Genomic DNA, 20,497 nt, shown 5'->3' on the forward strand with positions numbered 1-20,497 from the left:
CCCTTCCGACCTGGGCTTGCGCGGATATCAGCCTTACAAAAGTAATTTCTGGAGCCCACTGCCAAACACGCTCGTTCCAAAACTTTTACGGAAGCTCCTAGTTTTTAATAAGCACACAATTATTTTCATTCTTCTCTCCAAGGACTCAGAGAGCGGGGGCGAGGACGGGTCCCCCTCCGATTTCGTGCACGACCTAGCCAATCTGAGCCCGGATGCTAATTAGTTGCCCTCCCCAGATGAACACGCCTTTGTCGCCTGTAGGGCCGGACTACAAAGCCCAGAATGCCTCGCCCCTCCCTGATCAATGAGGGCTTATTTAAATGATCTCTGAGGTCTTGGACCCAGGCCAATCAGCTGTCAGGGCTCATGATAAATCGCAATGCATTATTGATAATAATAATTACTGGGACATGCGCGTTCTGGCCGAAGGGGGGTAAATTTCCTAACTCCAGGAATTTGTGGCGGAGTGGGCAAATTACCGCGGCTCTCCAGGCGGCCCGATGCTCGCACCATGTCGAGGCGCAAGCAGGCGAAACCCCAGCACATCAACTCCGAGGAGGACCAGGGCGAGCAGCTGCCGCAGCGGCCGGCCGCGGAGTTTGCAGATGCGGCCCCAGCGGCGCCGGCGACGGGGGAGCCGGGTGAGTGGGGCCGGGGGCGCGCACCGGGGGCGTGCAGTTTCCCGGACGTTCGTGGGACCCTCCAAGGCGCGAGCTTCGGGGAGCCAGCGGCTTCTAGCGCAGATTCTGGAACCAAGATCTGGGGGCTCGGTCCTAGAGAAGTCACCCTCATCCCCCCCCCCACCCCCGCCCTTGTTCATTTTACACTTTTACCGCGTCCCTCGTGTAAGTTTCACCCCCAGGTCCGGCTCCTCTTGTAGATTGGCCCCCCCCACCCCCTCTTGTCCCTCTTATTCCTGAAAGGTTCCCTTCTCGTTCCTAGCCCCTCTCTTAATTGGTTCCACTCCCCTCGCTAGTAGTAACCTCCCCCCCCCCCACTTGTAACTTAGGTTCCCTCCCTCTCGGGCGCCGCTTTTAAAAGAAAGACCCCGAGGGTCCCCACCTTTTCCTTCACCCCTTGGGGGCTTTTCTAGGAGGCTGGAGAAGGGGCACACCCCTAGAAGACCCCCCCGGGGGGAGGGCGATCTGTTGCTCGCGCCCCTCCCGGGCCCAGCGGGGGGAGGGGGCGCGACCTCTCCCCACCTCCCGGAGCTGGGGTGCGAGCCACCCGCTCCGTGGAGGGGACTGGAGGGCCCGAGGAGGTGGGGGAGGAGGGCCCGGTATTGCCCCTTTTCAGAATTTACGGAGGGTTTTGGCTTTTTCTCCCTGGGCTTTGCCGCCTGCGGATCTTCGCCCTAACCTTTCGGGGCCTGACCTCCAGCCATCTTTGATTTCCGACTTCCTAAAAATAACCGCGGCGAGCGGGAGGGGTGCAGGCCCCCAGGGGCCGGGGTCGCGGGCGCGCGGCCGCCCCTCTGGGGTGCACCCGCCTGGCATTTTGCAGGGCTTTTCTGGGGCGCCCGGCTTTCCAGAAGCGCGCCCCAGGGGCCAGAGGGGAGAGGTCGGGCCAGGACTGGGCGGTCGCGGCCAGGGCGAGCTCCCGGGGCTGACCCGCCCCACGCTTCCGCGGCGAGCGTCTCCGGGGTCGGGAGGCGTTCGGGACCCCAGCCCCGCCGGGAGCGGCCGGGCAGACTCCCCTCCTCCTAGTCACTTAACCGAGGCGGTTGTAGGAGCGAGTCGATTTCCCACTATCGCCCCTCCGTCCTGGCCCGCCAAATTGTCGCCTGATAAGTTTCTAGCGTACGCGTGGGGGAGGGGGCGTCGTAAACCTCCTCTTGGGCCTTGTGGGTCGCTTCCCTTCTGCTCCCCGCCTGCTTTCTAATTTCTCAGCCGCTGATGGGGGTGAGCGCTGCACGCCCAGACGCTCTGAGCCCCAATTCCGATGGGAAGGAATTGGCCACCTTCTCTTTTTTTTTTTTTTTTTTCTTCCGGGAAGGGAATGTAATAACGCTTCCCAAGTTTGTAATAGGTGAATGTAAACCCCTTTTTTTCCCGCAAATAACATTTTTCCAGGGCAAATTAAAGAGATCGGCTTCACCAGGGGAGGCTGTGCGTTTTCGGGGCGTCTGATGGTCAGGGCTGCGCGCACCCGAGGTCCCAGGAGGATGGACTCTTCTTTGTGCCTCGGGTGGGGGGTGCTGGGGGGGGGGGGAGCATGGAGAGGCTCGTCGCCTGGCCCACCTGGAACAAAAGGGTTAACCCTCCGCCCGCCCGCTTCCTCCCAAGAGGAGGGGCGAGCTCCGGGCTCTGACCCCTCCCCTGGTTCTGCTCTGACCTCCCCATTCTCCTACCCCCTTCATTTTTGGTGGGCGCATGCAAGTGGTGCTTTTCGAGTTGTTTGGCACCTTTGGGGGGGAGCTTGTTACGGGGTAGCTTCTTAAATGAACCCTGGTTGGAGTTTGCAATCAGTTAACCCGAGCTGGGCTTAGGATCTCTGGCCTGGCTGTGCGCTATCTCCACGATTTGGGAGGGGGTGGGTTCGCTATTGATCGCTGGGTTGGAGCGGACCGCCGAGTTGCGCGCGGGCGCCCCCTGGAGGCCCGGCTTGGAGCAGCACGCTTTGCTGAGAGGCGGGTCCCCTCGCAGGTACCGGCTCACACCTGATGGGTGGGATGGGTTGGGGGTGGAGATGCAGAGCCCTGGGCTGGGCCAAAGGACGGGCGCCCCCGGGGACTTGAGCCGGTGGCTAGCGCGATCCCTGGCTGTACCTGGCCTTCTTTGCCAAGTCTTTGGAATTCTTGAAAAGAATTCCTCGAGATCCTAGATTGTGTTTGCAGAGGCTCCGGTTGCCAGCATGGGACAGGAGGTAGTGTCCCCAAGCAGTACTTTTTAATGGCTACATTTTGCATTTGAGCAGCCTGGGTGTATGTACCTATCTGTGTATTATAGACAGATCTGTATATATATAAATAGAGACATAGATAGGTATGATTAAAAACAGATTGGGCCGGTCCTGTTTTGCAAGACCAATTGGAGATCCACTTGTAAAGAACGCAGTTCTAGAGGGAGGAAAATGGAGCTTGGCGATCAATTAGATTAAAAAATCTGCAGGTGGGCAGGGGACTCCACGCTACATACGGGAAAATTAGCATTTTCTCAAAAGAATTTCGAATGCCCTTTGTGCTAAACTGGATTACAACCACCAACGATTAAGATCCCCAACTTTCAAACAGGGGCCTACCCCTGGCTGTAATGACTCGGAGGAGAGGGCACTTGGGAGTTCCTATTTTAATTGCGGGAGAGAGGGAAATCTCGTTGATAGTAGCTTGCGTGTTGCAGGCCGACTTTCTGTGCTTGGATCCGAGTTTGCGATTAAGGGGCTCCAACTTGCCCGCAGCCCCTTTTGTTCCGTTAAAAGTAAATTGCACCAGTCGGTACTTGGTCATTTAAGCCTCTGCTAGCTTCCTCATGGGTGAAGAGTTGGGGAGCCATCTTGGGAGACAGAAGATGGGCTTAACACTTCACCTCTTTGTAAATGAAGTCAGGTTTTTGGTAAGGTTTTAGAGATGTGCATTCCTGTCGGGTATAGCTTTCAGCTGTGTAACCTTGAGACCTGCTCCGTTTCTCTGAGCGTTTGGATTTTTTTTCTTCCCTCTCTACAGTGGAGGTAAAGAATCCTGTTCAGATAATTTCAACTACAAAGACCCAACTGTGTGCTGGGAATGTGATGAGTAATTAGTTTTGTTCACAATAACCATGTTTTCCATTGTATTTACTTTGTCAAGATGGGTACGAGCTAATTGAGAGTCTGCCGCCTACCAGGCTGGGGACCTCAAGTACATGATCTGTAATTCTCATTTTTACTCGTTTTGAGTAAACAGCAGCTCCCAGTTGAAATGGCATGCTCACGGTGGGTTTTAGCCATGCTGGGAATCCAAGGGACTGTTTTATCATGGTCTGACTCGGATTGGTGATGGGATGGGGTTTTCTATCAGTCCCTTTGATGAGGAAGCCACGATGAGTGTTTAATGTTTGAGATGTGCCTTTTTGGACTTTAGATTAAGGGATCCTTGGGAAGAGAGTTCCGCAATAAAGCAGCGTTTGCATCTCGCGCTCTGGGCCTTCTTGCCCTGGGGAAATGATGGGAAGAGTTCAGCAAGTTCTCCTTTTCATCAGCCCTTAACCTGTTGTACTTGTGATTCTTGAGAGAAAGCATCCGAACCGTTTTAAAAGACTCTGAATCCAGACAAGCTGCGCATCGCCAGTCGCCACCGTCCTTTTTTTTTTTTTTTTTTTTTTTTTTTTCCTCCCAAATGAATTTCACGTCTAGGTCAGTCTTTGTTCTGGAGGGGCTCTGTGGAAGGGGACAATAAAAGCCCCTGCCTGCATGGAGTTTACAAGTTTGCCTAAAAGATGAGCTCCAGTTGAGGGAAAAGGGGGACATATCTCTTCATGTAAACAGCCAAACTCAGACGCTTTACCAGCGATTATAGCCGCCTTTGGTTCTTTGACTGTTTTTTTCCCTTTTCAGCAGAGCCCCTGAATTTTGATCCAAGACTGTTGGGAACAAGTTTTTAGCTCTTGATCAAGTAGAACTTAATTATAGCTCTAATTTGCCAACTATGAATTGAATTAAAAGCCGTGTTACTGAAGCGTTTCTCTCCGATTGCTGAATTGAGATGTAAAACTAAACTGGTAAACGGGCACTTTCAACTGGTTCAAAGAACGTCTCCATTTCCTTTTGTTTTTTGGTAAGGAATTATCCTGTGGGTGGGGGAGGGTGGAAGATAGTGTATACTTCAGATAATCTACTCATTGTGGTTCTTTTAATATAGGAATGGGGGAAAAAGATAAGCTTGAGTCCTAATGCTTTGCTCAAGATTATGGAGGTTTTATTTTTGAAGCATTTTCAAGTCCGCAGAATGTGATTGGCTTCTAGTAGATGAGCTTTTCTCCTATACAATAGTAAGAGTATTTTCTATCCATTTGGCAGTGATTGAATCTAGGACCCCTGCTGGGTTTACTGCATTCTTCCAACTTATTGGATAACTAGATGCTGAGAGATAACATTCCTAAAATTCGGAGTGGGGGTGGGGGGGGATGGAAGAACGAGTTGCTTGGGTAATCTCTCTGAACTTTGCTTTTTTCCTTTTGGGAAGGGTTAACGCGCGCGCATACCCAGCAGTTGTTCATAACCGAGCCCTCTTAACGCTCTGGCGAATACGGATTCGGTTCTTTGCCGGTGGTGGTCTGGATGTGGACGCACTTTTTACTGCACATGCATTCAGAGCTGCTGTTTTAAGACCCAAGTGGGATGTTGCTGGTAATGCATGGACGCTACAGAGGAGGCCAGCCTGTGTATACAGTGAAGGCAAGCTGGTATTCAGGCTGTAAATCACTCTTGGAAACGGTTAGCTCCTTGGGGGGGGGGGGGGCTTAACCTTTTTTGTGCCGTAGACCCCTTCTCAACAGAATGTATTTCACTGCAAAAAATAAAGGGCCTAGAAATACCAAGGAAACTACCTGGAAATAGAGTTCTCAAGAACATTTGTGATGTCATAACATGTGCTTCTTTATGAACACATTAAGTAAGATTAGCACAGCTGGTCAGGTAACTACCAGAATTTTCAGTCCTGCAACAGCATTAATATCATAGGAAAATACCTGTTTTCTGTTGATGATGAAGTTACAGGTTCTGCAGATACCACTGTGGTATGTTCTCTACATTTATAATGGAAAGAGATGTTAAATTTTAGTTCGGATTTAGTGAAAATAAAGATCTCATTTTTTTTCCCTTAATTTCATGGACTCCGGTTAAATTTTTTTTTTTTTACATTTATTTATTTTTGAGAGACTGAGAGAAACAGAGCACAAGTGGGGGAGAGACAGAGATAGGAGATACAGAATCCGAAGCAGGCTCCAGGCTCTGAGCTGTCAGCACAGAGCCCGATGCAGGGCTCAAACTCAGAAACCGCGAGATCATGACCTGAGCTGAAGTTGGACGCTTAACCGCCTGAGCCACTCAGGCGCCCCTCATGGACTCCAGTTTAAGAATGCTGGTTTACAACCTGTTTTCAGTGAGGGAATATTGTCCCCAAGGGGGGGGGGGTGAACATTTCTTGGGGGGGGGGCAGAAAATGTGATTGCAGTGGTTTGTGGCCTTCGGAAGGCCCATGGTGCATAAACACATACAATGTATTTGTGGCATTAAAATTTAATGGGCGGGGGGAGTCATGATTAGGAAAGAAGCTTTAGAAGCTTCCAGAAGGATGCAATGAAGGTTTGAGAAATAAATGACACCACTAAGTTTAGTGCCCTTGTAAATAGTATTTAAGAATCCAATCCCCTGGTCGTCGTCTTCTGGTTAGTCTGTTACCCTGGGCCACCTAATTATGTCTGCTCGTGCCTCAGTTTCCACATCTGCGAACTGGGCACAAAGATGCTTGTTGATGTGGCTGCAAAGATGGGAGTTAAGATGCACGTATTTTGTTGTTTGTGGAAGGTGGTGGTCATGTTCTTTTGCAAAGTGGAATGGGCGTTCTCGCGTGGGCTTTATTGGGAATTTCCAGGAGTTAGAATTGTTTGAGTCCAAGGGTAGGACGTGCTAATTAAAAAAAAAAAATTTTTTTTTAATGTTTATTCATTTTCGAGAGAGAGACATTGTGAGGTAGGGGCAGAGAGAGAGGGAGACCCAGAATCCAAAGCAGGCTCCAGGCTCTGAGCTGTCAGCACAGAGCCGGACGCAGGGCTCGAACTCCCAAACCGGGAGATCATGACCTGAACCAAAGTCAGACACTTAACTGACTGAGCCACCCAGGCGCCCCCTATCTTAAAATTTTTTTTAATGTTTATTTTTGAGAGAGAGAGAGAGAGACAGACAGACAGACAGACAGAGCATGAGCGGGGGAGGGGCAGAGAGAGAGGGAGACACAGAATCCGCAGCAGGTTCCAGGTTCTGAGCTGTCAGCACAGAGCCCGACGCAGGGCTCGAACCCACGAACCGCGAGATCATGACCTGAGCCGAAGTCAGACGCTCAACCAACCGAGCCACCCAGGCACCCCAGGAACATGCTAATTTAAAAGAAACCATAGTATAAAAGCATATATTGAAAATTTTTCTCTTCTACCCTCAATCTTCAGGCCCATACTCTAAGACCTAGAAAGCAGCCTCAGTTTCTTTTCAGAAAATTTCCAGGTACAAATTTATATCTCTACCCACAAACCCGGATGAGACCACACATAGATACACATCCCATCCTCTACCTGTTTTTCCTCCCCTTGAAATCAATCTCAGGCATTTGTCCTGAAGCAGCACGTGAAGTGCCCCCTGCCTTTTTCTTTCTGTACCCTGGTTTATTTAACCAGAACCTTACTGCCTGACCAGGGTGCGTCCGTTTTTGTTTTTGCTGTTTGTTAATATGAGAAATGTATCCTTGTGTTATACAGAGTAAGTTCCTCACAAAGATTCATGCGAACATGATGTAGCCCAGAGTTCTGGAGGAGCACCTACCAGGGCGTATTTCCTGCCAAGAGAAACTTTTTAAAAAGTTCCTTTTCAAGTTCTTGACACATAATTGCCAGGATTGCTTTTAAGAGTGCCACTTAACATCCTCACAAACACCTCATTTCAAGTCTTAGGAAAGTGTGGAGATAGATACTATATTCCGGGAATTGACGCGCGTGTGTGTGTGTGTGTGTGTGTGTGTGTGTGTGTGTGTGTGTGTTTCCAAATATTTTTAACTTGATTCTTGGGCTGTGACTGATGGGGAACCAGTATTAGGGCTGTAAGGAAGAAGGTACCTGTTGGGCTCCACCTGGACATAGCAGGAGTATGTTGTGTCCTAACTTAATTTATTTTTATTTATTGATTTATTTTAATTTTTTTTAATGTGTATTTTTGAGAGTGAGACAGAGCGTGAGCAGGGGAGGGGCAGGGGGAGAGAGAGACAGACAGACAGAAGGAGACAAAGAATCCTAAGCGGGCTCCTGGCTCCCAGCTCCCAGCTGTCAGCACAGAGGCAGACGCAGGGCTCAAACTGCAAGATCTTGACCTGAGCGGAAGTCAAGACACTTAATAGACTGATCCAGCCACCCTGTACATTGTGTCCTAACTTTTAAAGTGGCTGCGAGGGGAGGTGGGGGATAGGAAGATGGCAGCAGGTGTCCTAGTCCCCTTTCCCTCTTGCCAACCTGACCCTCAGGCTTTTCTGTCCTCCCTAGGGGGACTTTGAGAGGAAATAGAGTTGCAGTCTCAACAGAAGAAACATATTATGGTAGGAAGTGTAGGAAGAGGGAGGATCTGGGTGCTGCGTGCCTGGGTTTTAGTATTGGCCCTGCAGTTTATCAAATGTATTTGGGCAAATCAAGGTCTCCTGTGCCTCAGTTTCCCCCTCTGTTACATAGAATAGCCCCTACCTCATGGAGTTGTTAATAATGTATACATTGTTTATTTTTTTTTTATTTTTTTTTTCAACGTTTTTATTTATTTTTGGGACAGAGAGAGACAGAGCATGAATGGGGGAGGGGCAGAGAGAGAGGGAGACACAGAATCGGAAACAGGCTCCAGGCTCTGAGCCATCAGCACAGAGCCCGACGCGGGGCTCGAACTCACGGACCGCGAGATCGTGACCTGGCTGAAGTCGGACGCCCAACCGACTGCGCCACCCAGGCGCCCCAATAATGTATACATTGTTTAGAATCACACCTAGATGGGGCACCGGGGTGGCCCGGGGAGCCCTAAGTCGGTCTTTGCGTTGACAGCCCGGAGCCTGCTTGGGATTTGCTCTCCCTGTCTCTCTGCTCCTCCCATGCTCTTGCTTGCTCGCTCGCTCTCGCTCTCTCTTTCTCTCTGTGTGTCTTACAAAATAAACTTTAAAAACAGAATTATAAGGCTCCTGGGTGGCTCAGTGGGTTGAGCATCCAACTTGAGCCCAGGTCATGATCTCCCGGTTCGTGAGTTCGAGCCCCGAGTCAGGCTCTGCGCTGACAGCTCGGAGCCTGGAGCCTGCTTCGGATTCTGGGTCTCCCTCTCCCAATGCCCCTCCCCTGCTCGTGCTCTGTCTCAAAAATAAATTAAACATTTTTTAAAAGTTTAAAAAAAATAAAAAAAGAATTCTGCCTGGCACACAGTAAGTGCTCAAAAGCTATTTATGACTATTTTCATCTGTAAATGGGGCCAGTATTTAATAGGCTTGTGTGATATACATATGAGGCACCTAGAGGTCCCTAGTCCGAACTGTAGTGCAGGACATAAGCCTCATTCGCGAGCTCTCCCCCGCCTTGCACACAGTAGGGAGTGGGAACTGTTAGTGACTTAGGCTTTAGATGACCATTTTTCTATGTCTCGTTCTCCCACAGACCTAGTTGCCCTGCTAACCATTTGAGCCATTAGAGATAAATATGGAGAAACTAATGTTCCCTGAACACCTGCTATGCCTGCACTTTCCCCACATCCCATCCAGGGTGGTGCCCCAGGCACATTAGTGGGTACTTGACTCATTTGTTAAAGTAATCGCTTCACTTAACCCAGACACATCTACCTTAGGAGGGTGTCATGATTATGCATGTTTCAGGCAAATTCTGAGGGGGGAAGGCTACCATATCACACCTGTTTACAGGCGAATGCTGCTGGATCAGCCCTAACCTGATTTCCCTTCCCTGGCCAGACCTGTTTATGGTGGTTGGCTCTTTCTCCCTGCCCCCCCCCCCCACACCTTGCAAAACTTCCTATTACTGGGTCTAAAATTCATAAAGATTAGGCTACCTTACATAAATTTTAAAAGAGAAATAAACTTTTTCAAGATGAACTCCTGTTTCATACTGTGGGCCTCCTGTCAAAACCCCATGGTTTTAGGGAGTGTAATCACCCAAGGAGTTGAGAAGCAAAATAAATTAGTTTGCTTTAAGCAACAGGAATTGAACGGGGCACCTGGGTGGCTCAGTAGGTTAAGCTGTTTGGCATTAGCTCAGGTCATGATCGTGAGTTTGAGCCGGGCTCAAACTGAGTCAGGCTCTGGAACCTGCTTCAAATTCTGATTCCCTCTCTCTCTGCCCTCCCCTGCTCATGCACTGTCTCTCCGTCAACAATAAATAAACATTAAAAAAAATTTTTTTTAATTAAAAAAAAGAAGCAACAATTTATTTAAAAGTAATGTGTATTGGGGCTCCTGGGTGGCTCAGTCGGTTGAGCATCCGACTTTGGCTCAGGTCATGATCTCACACTCCGTGAGTTCGAGCCCCGCGTCGGGCTCTGTGCTGACAGCTCAGAGCCTGGAGCCTGCGTCGGATTCTGTGTCTCCCTCTCTCTCTGCCCCTCCCCTGCTCATGCTCTGTCTCTCTTCACTGTCAAAAATAAATAAAGATTAAAAAATTTAAAAGTAATGTGTGTCTTTCTTGGCCTTTCCTTCACACATCGGTACATTTGAAACAGGTTTTCAACAAAAATGGTCACGTTTTACATACTGTTCTGCAGCCTGTTTCTTTCACGTAACTTCTGTCTCCATGTCAGAGCGTACAGAAGTTAATGCAGTTTTTGGTCTATGAGTGAATCAAAATTTACTTTTGCTGCTGTAAACGTTGCTTTAAAAAAAATCCCTACTCATATGGATCTTTGTATATTTGTGCAATTATTTGTGCGATTGTGATCTGTATGCCTAGAGTTGGCTGGCTCCGAAGTATACTGCCTCTGTGACTAATTAGTTGGGGGAGGGGGGGTATACATAGACTAGGATAGCCAGGAAATGAGAGCAAGTAGTTTACTCTCAGGACCCAGGCATCCAGATAAAGCAGTCCCAAGATGGGCGCTTTATTTATTTTTTAATATTTTTATTTATTTTTGAAAGATACAGACAGCATGAGCGGGGGAAGGGCAGAGAGCGAGGGAGACGGAATCCGAAGCAGGCTCCAGGCTCCGAGCTGTCAGCACAGAGCTCAACATGGGGCTCGAACTCATGAACCGTGAGATTACTACCTGAGCGGGAGTGGGATGCTTAACTGACTAAGCCACCCAGGCGCCCCCAAGATGGGCATTTGAATGTGCAGGCTATCATTAACCCCGAAGGGAATAGTGCCTAATTACAAAAGAAATATGCACACACACACACACACACACACACACACACACACACACGGAAATCCACAGGCCAATCCTTTTTAGGAGTGTAACTGTCCAGAATTGATCCTATGCATGTAATTCCAGGTATATAACAGTAGCAGAAGTTGCAAGTTCAGGGAGAGGCGTGAAACCCTTCGTTCCCCTCCCCTCTTCCCATTCTGGGGCTTCTCATTATATGTGAGGTCGTTGAAGTCTTTGTCTATCGTCATGCCTTCCTTGAACATGAAAGCATTTCTGGGAATATCTGCTTGGCCTTCCTCGTCTAAATGTACTGTTTAGACAGTGTGCTGTCTCCATATTTTCGGTGGATTATGCACTGCGGTCGTTGTTGGCGTCTTGGAAGTGGGGAGGTGCACTGGTCACACTGAGTGAGTGATTTACTGCAGTTTCGCTTTCGGTGGCCCCAGGATGGGGATGAGCACCTGTGATTTGAGCAGGTCTCCGATGTCGTTTGTGTTGACTGCATGAAATTCACTTGCCTTTACGGGCAGACCCCGAGTAGGGTGCAGAGCTCTAAGGGGATTACTTTAATAATAAGTTGTGTGAGTTTCCTACGGTTGCGATAACAAATTGCTACAAATCGGATGGCTTAAAGCAAGAGAAATTTAGGGGCCCCTGGGCGGCTTGGGCGGTTAAGCGTCCGACTTCAGCTGGTGAGTTCGAGCCCTGCGTCGGGCTCTGTGCTGACAGCTCGGAGCCTGGAGCCTGCTTCGGATTCTGTGTCTCCCTCTCTCTCTGCCCTGCCCATCTCGAGCTCTGTCTCTCTCAAAAATAAGTAAACATTAAAAGAAAATTAAAAAAAAGAAACAAAACCAAAAACCAAAAACAAAACACAGAAATTTAGTCCTGCCTTCCTGGAGGCTAGACATCCAACATTGAGCTATCAGTGGGGTCCGTCCCTTCTGGAGACGCTGGGGAAGAAGCCATTCCAGGCCTCCTTTCTACCTTCTGATGGCTTCCCACATTCCTGGCTTAGGGCCACATAAGTCTTTCACGTGGCTTTTATTCTGTTTCGTCTCTTTCCCCTATCTCTTTAAGGACACCTGGGCATTGGGTTAGGGACTCACCCCAATTACATTTGCAAAGACCCTATTCCAAATCAGGTCATGTGCACAGGTGTTGGGTATAATGATTAGGATGTATCTTTTTTTGGAGAGGGGGGTTATCACAATTCAACCCCCTGCATAAGTTCCCTTTTACAGTCTCCTGCCTGTGGGGACGGGACCCAGGTTGCGGAGGCCTCTGCGTCGTGAGCGGTGGTTTTTGCCTAGAAGTCGCCCCGCCTCCTTTCTCGGGCAGAATTCTTAGCTTTTTCTCTCTTGTCCCAGGTGCTCCAATGAACCACCCAGGGAGTGGCAATGACGTCAGCAGGGCTGGGGTGTCAGGGAAGAGGCCTCGTCGGGAGGAGACTCACGTCTGCGAGAAATGCTGCGCGGAGTTCTTCAGCCTCTCCGAGTTCTTGGAACACAAGAAAAGTTGCACTAAAAATCCCCCCGTCCTCATCATGCATGACGGCGAGGGGCCGGTGCCTTCGGAAGACTTCTCCGGGGCGGTGCTGGGCCACCAGCCGCACAGTCCAAGCAGTAAGGATGGTCCCAGGGAGGATGGCGGCGGCCCGGGGGACACCCAGGAGAAGCTGGGGGCCGAGTCCGTCGTGTTCTTGAAGACTGAGACGGCCCCGCCGCCCGCGTCCCAGGACGTGAGCTGTCTGCCCAAAGGCAAGGTGGCCAGCACCAACGTCACCCTCCAGGCCCTGCGGGGCACCAGGGTGGCCGTGAATCAGCGGAGCGTCGAGGCGCCGCCGGCCCCCGTGCCCGGCGCCAGCAGCATCCCGTGGGTCCTCGAGCAGATCCTGTGCCTCCAACAGCAGCAGCTGCAGCAGATCCAGCTCACGGAGCAGATCCGCGTTCAGGTGAACACGTGGGCCTCCCACGCCCTCCACTCCGGCGTGGCGGGGGCCGACACCCTCAAGACCTTGGGCAGCCACGTGTCCCAGCAGGTGTCTGCGGCCGTGGCCTTACTGAGCCAGAAAGCTGCGGGCCAGGGCCTGGCTCTGGACGCCTTGAAACAGGCCAAGCTACCTCACGCGCACGTCCCCGCCGCGAGCGGCTCCGTGTCCCAGGGGCTGGCGCCCTTCGCCCTGAAGCCGGACGGGACGAGGGTCCTGCCCAACGTCGTGTCGCGCCTTCCCGGCGCCCTGCTACCTCAGGCCCCCGGCTCTGTGCTCTTCCCGAGCCCTTTCTCCACCGTGGCGTTAGACCCGTCCAAGAAGGGGAAGGGGAAGCCCCCGAACGTGTCCCCGGTGGAGGTCAAGCCCAAAGACGAGGCCGTCCTCTGCAAGCACAAGTGTAAGTACTGTAGCAAGGTTTTTGGGACCGATAGCTCCTTGCAGATTCACCTGCGCTCCCACACCGGCGAGAGACCCTTCGTGTGCTCTGTCTGCGGCCACCGCTTCACCACCAAGGGCAACCTCAAGGTGCACTTTCATCGACATCCCCAGGTGAAGGCGAACCCCCAGCTGTTTGCCGAGTTCCACGACAAAATGGTGGCGGGCAATGGCATCCCCCATGTGCTCTCTGCACCGGTCCCCGTAGACGAATCGAGCCTCTCGTTAGACAGCAAGCCCGTCCTCGTGACCGGGACCCCCAGTGCAGGGCTACCTCAGAGTCTCTCCGCGGGGACTAACCCCAAGGACCTCGCGGGCGGCCCCCCGCCCGGCGACCTGCAGCCCGGGCCTTCTCCAGAGGGCGGGGATGGCTCCCTGCTGCTCTCCGGGCTGGGGCCACACCACAGTTCCCCCAGGGTCGGTGGCTTCCAAGGGGGCGGGACGCCCGAGCCGGGCTCGGAGACCCTGAAGCTTCAGCGGCTGGTGGAGAACATCGACAAGGCCACCGCCGAGCCCAACGAGTGTCTCATCTGCCACCGGGTCCTGAGCTGCCAGAGCTCCCTCAAGATGCATTACCGCACCCACACCGGGGAGAGGCCGTTCCAGTGTAAGATCTGCGGTCGGGCCTTCTCCACCAAGGGCAACCTGAAGACGCACCTCGGGGTCCACCGGACCAACGCGTCCGCCAAGACGCAGCATTCGTGCCCCATCTGCCAGAAGAAGTTCACCAACGCGGTCCTGCTGCAGCAGCATATCCGGATGCACATGGGCGGCCAGATTCCCAACACGCCGCTGCCCGAGAATCCCTGTGACTTCGCGGGCCCCGAGCCAGCGATGGTCAGCGAAGACGGCGGTGCGGGGGCCGTCTGTCACGACGATCTCATCGCAAGCATCGACGTCGACGAGCTCGGCCCCCAGGAGGCCCCCGGTAGCTCCTTGAAGGTCCCGCTGCCCCTCCCCAGCGGGCAGGCCGCGTCCCCCACCCTGGGGTTCGCCGTGACGGCTTCTCTAGACGCCCCCCCCGGGAAGGCGGGTCCCGCTCCTCTTGTCCTGCAGCGGCAAAGCAGCAGAGAAAACGGTTCGGTGGAGAGTGACGGCTTGACCAACGACTCGTCCTCCTCGGTGATGGGAGACCAGGAGTACCAGAGCCGAAGTCCGGACGTCCTGGAGACCACGTCCTTCCAGGCGCTGTCCCCCGCCAACAGCCAGGCAGAAAGCATCAAGTCCAGATCTCCCGATGCCGGTGGCAAAGCAGACAGCGCCGAGAACGGCCGCGCTGAGATGGAAGGTGATAGAGCTTTGGATTTCGCTTAGGTCCATTTTGGGCACGAGGTCATCCCGCAGGAACCCGGGTCGAACGTCACAAACGGACAGTGTGATCTTTGCAAAGCAGCTCTCCCTCGTTAGGGCAGTTAGCCTCTCTGGGTAGAGGGAGATAATAACTCCCCCCGTCCTAGTACTCACATCGTGTTCTTTGCGGTGGTTAATGCGCACGGGGGATGGACAGCAGGCTTGTTGGTCTTTGCTTCTGTGTGTGTGTGAGCCCCGGGGAGACACTTGGGTCATCTTCGGGAAGTGCTCCGGGGGGAGAATGTGTGCAAAAGTGGGCGCACGCCTTCTTGGCCACCGAGATGGGTCCTAGGTCTTGCTTCTGAGGTCCCGCTCCCTAATGTAAGGTCCGCAGGTTAATAAATGTTGACAGGGAGAGAAAGAATCTAACCCATTATAAACGCATAATGGGTTTTACGTTATAAACCCATTATAAACGTAAATCGTGGGGTGCCTGTTGGTGTCGTTAATACTTGTCTTTAAGTAGTAGTCTCTCGGGGCGCCTGGGTGGCTCGGTCGGTTAAGCATCCGACTTCGGCTCAGGTCACGATCTCGCGGTCCGTGAGTTCGAGCCCCGCGTCGGGCTCTGTGCTGACGGCTCAGAGCCTCGAGCCTGTTTCCGATTCTGTGTCTCCCTCTCTCTGACCCTCCCCCATTCATGCTCTGTCTCTCTCTGTCCCAAAAATAAATAAACGTTAAAAAAAAATTTTTTTTTTAAAGTAGTAGTTTCTCTACACCCAACGTGGGGCTCGAACTGCCGACCCCGAGGCCAAGAGTCGCGTGCTCCACCGACTGAGCCAGCCAGGCGCCCCTTTTAAAGATAAAAACGTCTGATGCAGGAGCTTGAATTTCAGGGGTTTCCTGTCCATACCTCTCTGCCCCAGTGGTGACTTTTCGGAAGCGTTTGAGTTGTCGCTCCCCGAGCGGGTCAACACGCTAAGGCGGAAAAGCCGCCTCTGAGGCACACGATTCCAGAAAGCCGTTTCCAGGCTGTCGATGGGCAGTGGTCATCACAGCTCTTTTTTGGTTTGAGAAGGAATGAGTACGGGATGATAAAGGTCTGGGGTTTCTTTTCTCTGGATACTAGGTCGTAGCAGCCTGCCATCGACATTTATCCGCGCCCAGCCAGCCTATGTGAAAGTCGAAGTCCCTGGCGCGTTTGTTGGACCTGCGACCGTGTCCCCAGGCATGACTCCTTTGCTGGTGGCCCAGCCACGCCGGCAGGCCAAACAGCACGGCTGTGCACGGTGCGGGAAGAACTTCTCCTCGGCGAGCGCCCTCCAGATTCACGAGAGGACTCACACTGGGGAGAAGCCTTTCGTGTGTAACATATGTGGGCGTGCCTTTACCACCAAAGGCAACCTGAAGGTGAGTTTCTTCGGGCTCTCCGCAGGGATGGGGCTAGGCGTTGGCCAGCACAGCCTTGTTGGTGTCCCTCATTCGTGATGAATTCTTCCATTAAGACCGGATGGGATGGGGGTGCCCCGGTGGCTCAGTCGGTTAAGCGTCCGACTTCAGCTCGGGTCGTGATCTCATGGTTTGTGAGTTTGAGCCCCGCGTCGGGCTCTGTGCCGACAGCTCGAAGCCTGGAGCCTGCTTTGGATGCTGTGTCTCCCCCTCTCTCTGCCCCTCCCCCGCTCATGCTCTGTGTCTCTCTCTCAAAAATAAATAACCATTTAAAAAAAAAAAAAAGACCAGATGGGATACTGTATAGTCCTCCTATCTCCCAGCTGGCTCTTGAAATAATTCGTTAGACAGTATGTTTTCTCACATCACAACATGTCTGAAATTGGGATGCTTCTTATGGTCAGTGCCTGAAATTGGTAATTTTTTTTTTTTTCCCTAATCTTAGGGGCACAAGGAATAATGATGCATTTTACAAAGGATGCTGTCTAGGAATAGGACACATGGTCTATTAGAGATGCTCTTGTCTCTTAGTATAAAGTAGTTAGTTACACTTTAGGGTGGTTTTCCCTCCAATAGTGGGGCAGACCATGACCTCTTTCAACAATAATCGAGTAGATAGGTAAAATCTAGCCTGGAAACCAGTGATAAATGTCACATAGTATAATGTGTGGAGAAATCATTTATGGGTTTGTGTGTACATCCAGACTTGGTGAGCACCCTCTATGTTTTGTTTTCCTAGCCTGCTAGGTTGAAATAAATAGCAGGAGTTAAACATTTATAGGATCCAGTGACAGTGCAGTTAAAAAGAAAAAAGGCCTCAGGTTATCCGCTGTGCTTTCGAAACTGAGCAGCTGGGTCCTTCTGGAGAAGAGCCTGATATCAATAGGGACAGTCGACCTAAGATTTTACCTGGGGAGCTGGGAAGGAGACCTCCCCCACATGAGGCCTGAACGTGGCCTGTGTAAGCACAAGGGATGAGAACTGGGGACCTGGGGTTTTCCCTTTTGCCCTGCCTGTGGTTTGTGGGAACCGGGCCTCTGGATCTCTGCCTGTCTCCGATGAGTAGACTAATTGAATTCTTTGTGGTTCAAATAAAGGTTGAAACTTAAAAGTTGACCAAGGAGACCGTATATCATTTAAAAAATGAAACGTACTTATTATAAAAGCAAGCTGTCCTCTTTGATTTATTTTTTAAGTTTGTTTATTTTTGAGAGAGTGCGAACAGGGGAGGGGCGGAGAGAGGGGGAGGCAAGAGGGTCGGAAGGGTGGTTCTGCACTGTCCACACAGAGCCCGACGCGGGGCTCGAACTCACGGACCGTGAGATCATGACCTGAGCCAAAGTCGACGGTGCCAGGTGCCCCCAAGCTATATTCTTTTAATTTTTTAGTTGGTGAAAACGACTAGGTAATGAGCATGAAGTAATTTCTTCTCTAATACCAACTTCTAGAAACAGAAAGCTTAAATTACTTCACAGGCCCCGGGATCAGCCCAGGGAAGATCTGGAGCTGCTGTGTTTGTTTTTGTTTTCGTTTTGTTGTTGTTTCTCTTTGCACAAGTGGCTTTGGGCAGATGACTCCTTGTGCCTCAGTTTCCCAGGCAGATGGGTCCTTGTGCCTCAGTTTCCCAGTTTCCCATGACTCACTAATGGTAGTGACAACTTCAGAGTGCTCCTAAAGATGAAATGAATTCTATTCCTAAATGTTTCAAATACAGCTTATAGCGATTAAGAGCAGGTCACTTCTGAGCGCACTTGGCCGGCTAACTACTAACTTCTCAGGATGTCAGGAAAGCTGAAACGGGGTACCTGAGAAACCTAGTGCCCATCACATTCTCCCCACTCTTTTTTTTTTTTTTAAGTTTATTTATTTTGAGAGAGAGAGAGAGACAGTGGGGAAGGAGCAGAGAGAGAGAATCCCAGGCAGGCTCCAAGCTGTCAGCGCAGAGCCTGATGTAGGGCTTGAACCCACAAACTGTGAGATCATGACGTGAGCCGAAATCAAGAGTTGACGCTTAACTGACTGAGCGGCCCAGGCACCCCTCTTCCGACTCTTTCTGAAGAAGCTCAAAGGGAGTTAGAAACTCAAAAGTCAGACTTTTCACTACTCTGGAGTAGTGATGACGATCATTGACGTCCTGTCTATCTGGTCTGTCTGTGCCATCATCAGGGCAGCATCTGTTCTGTTCCAGAGTTATTTTTTAACTCACATTTTTTATTCAGGTAACGGTGGACTCCCGTGCAGTGAGAATTCACAGATCCTTACACGCTCTGCCCAGTTCCCCCAGTGGTAGAATTTCGCGAAAACTATGATGTAACCGATAAGAACCAGGATATTGGCATGGATGGAACCTACTGGTCTCCTAGATTTCCCCCCATTTTATTTGTACTCCACGTGTGTAAGTGTGTTACTTTCTGCACAACTGTGTAGGTTTGTAATTCACAAGTTTTAAATCTAGCACTTGAGAGGATACATAGTATCCTAGTATTTGAGCCTGACACATAGTAAGGGTTCCTGTAGGTGCACCCTGGAACAGTGGGACAGGGACAGATTTGGAGCCTGTGGCCCTGCCTCGCTGGGCTTTACTTGCCTCTAGGCAGGAATGTGGGCCCCTTGTTGCCAGATCCTCTGCTTCCTCCCCTCCCCCACCCCAAGACGAGTCCCCGTTTTGGTGGGAACCTCTCTGTTCCTGTTCCCACAGGTCCACTACATGACGCACGGAGCCAACAACAGTTCTGCACGCCGAGGGAGGAAGCTGGCCATCGAGAACACCATGGCTCTGTTAGGAACTGATGGGAAGAGAGTTCCCGAGATGTTTCCCAAGGAAATCCTGGCCCCTTCGGTGAGCGTGGACCCCGTCGTGTGGAACCAGTACACCACCATGCTCAACGGAGGTCTGGCCATGAAGACCAACGAAATCTCCGTGATCCAGAGTGGCGGCATTCCCACGCTCCCAGTTTCCCTGGGGGCTAGCTCCATTGTGAACAACACCACTATCTCCAAGTTGGACGGCTCCCAGTCTGCCCTCGGTGCTGAAGTGGAAAAACCGGGTGCTGCTGACGGTGTCCCCAAACACCAGTTCCCTCACTTCCTGGAAGAAAACAAGATTGCAGTCAGCTAAGCTCCGGGAGGGATCCCTGGTTGAGGGAGAAATGCAGAGGCAGAATGACCTCCCCGACTATACCTTTTTTTCCCCCCTCCTTTTTAAAAGAACCCATCCCCTCCTGTTTGTTTTCTTACTGATGTGCAAATGATGTTTACAGTGTGAGATCACAACCTCAGGCAAATCCTACAATCAGATGTTATGCTGCTTTGCAAAAAAAAAAAAAAAATTGAAAAAAAATTGAAAAAAAATTGAAAAAAGAAAAATCGAAAAAAGAAAAAATTGAAAAACAAAAAAAAACTAAAAAAGAAAAAATGCATACTAAAACAAAAACAGACTAGGATTTTTTTTTTTTTTTTTTTTTTTAATTTTGGAAGCGGGTCTTGCAAAGTAGCTTTGTTACTTGCGACAAACTGTATACATAAAACCTTTGTACAACCTAGAGTAACTGTTTCCAAAGACGACCCCTTGTTTCAAGTTGGAACTTACTGAACCACAGTGGAAAAGGCAACTGTTAGCCTAATTGTGGGGGGTGCTGTATACTTCCCCAGTGACTGTCTGTATGCGGGTACACGGACAAGACCTGGCATCTGTTTAGGGACCTGTTTTGTATGACCCCCAACCCTGCACCCATCCTTTGTTTTTTGGTTTTTTTCCCCTGAATGTACTTTTTTTTTTTTCTTTTTAACTAAGGTTGTCAAACGAATTCCAAAATTCCTTCAACCTTGGAACCTTAAATAGAATGCCCTCGAATGGACTGATTTTTGTCCTTAGGGAGTCAATGCGTGTTGCTGCTTATTTAAATACAGTTCAGTTGGAACCCCAAGAGTGCCAATGTACTCCCTATGCTTTGCAAATGCCTCCTTCCTGAACCAGCAGGAGAGGTGGCCTTCGCAGGGACCCTCAGGTGACTTATTTTGGTTCGCCAGTGCCTACGCTGTGGAACGGGGTTTCCATTCTTTAAGAAACTCATGGAAGGGCATGTTTCTTATAGGTACACATACTAATTTGTACAAAAATGTCCTTGGTGCAACTTAAATGCCAAGTGATTGTGAAGATTGTTTTTGAGTATTGCATGAAGGCTACGAACAGGCAAGTCATGGGTGTGAAAGCTTTAATTTATCTACCTCATTTATTTTTATTTTTGTAGCCATAGTCTCTAT

At 50.7% G+C, this 20,497-nt stretch overlaps 1 protein-coding gene across 4 annotated transcripts; it reads left to right on the plus strand.

Moving 5' to 3' along the window:
• The first annotated feature begins 320 nt into the window (after positions 1-320).
• Positions 321-19,630, plus strand: SALL4 (spalt like transcription factor 4). 4 transcript variants are annotated; one of them, XM_047854583.1, is made up of 4 exons: positions 321-641; positions 12,441-14,786; positions 15,915-16,195; positions 18,933-19,630. In XM_047854583.1, the coding sequence occupies exons 1-4, from the start codon at positions 512-514 to the stop codon at positions 19,350-19,352; spliced, it is 3,177 nt and encodes a 1,058-aa protein (XP_047710539.1). In that variant the 5' UTR covers positions 321-511; the 3' UTR covers positions 19,353-19,630. The 4 variants fall into 4 exon arrangements, with proteins under 4 accessions (XP_047710539.1, XP_047710542.1, XP_047710541.1 ...); XM_047854586.1 differs by having other exon boundaries at positions 12,441-13,460; XM_047854585.1 differs by lacking the exon at positions 321-641 and adding an exon at positions 2,561-2,645.
• The last annotated feature ends 867 nt before the right edge of the window (positions 19,631-20,497 follow it).

The sequence above is a fragment of the Prionailurus viverrinus genome, chromosome A3 (assembly GCF_022837055.1).
Source record: "Prionailurus viverrinus isolate Anna chromosome A3, UM_Priviv_1.0, whole genome shotgun sequence".
Lineage (NCBI taxonomy): Eukaryota > Metazoa > Chordata > Mammalia > Carnivora > Felidae > Prionailurus > Prionailurus viverrinus.

Bases quoted from the DNA above. Each gene is read 5' to 3' on its own strand.
- SALL4 (XM_047854583.1), top strand. From the start codon at position 512: ATGTCGAGGCGCAAGCAGGCGAAACCCCAGCACATCAACTCCGAGGAG. The intron at 642-12,440 runs GTGAGTGGGGCC...CTCTTGTCCCAG, and splicing joins GCCGGCGACGGGGGAGCCGG to GTGCTCCAATGAACCACCCA. The intron at 16,196-18,932 runs GTGAGTTTCTTC...CTGTTCCCACAG, and splicing joins CCACCAAAGGCAACCTGAAG to GTCCACTACATGACGCACGG.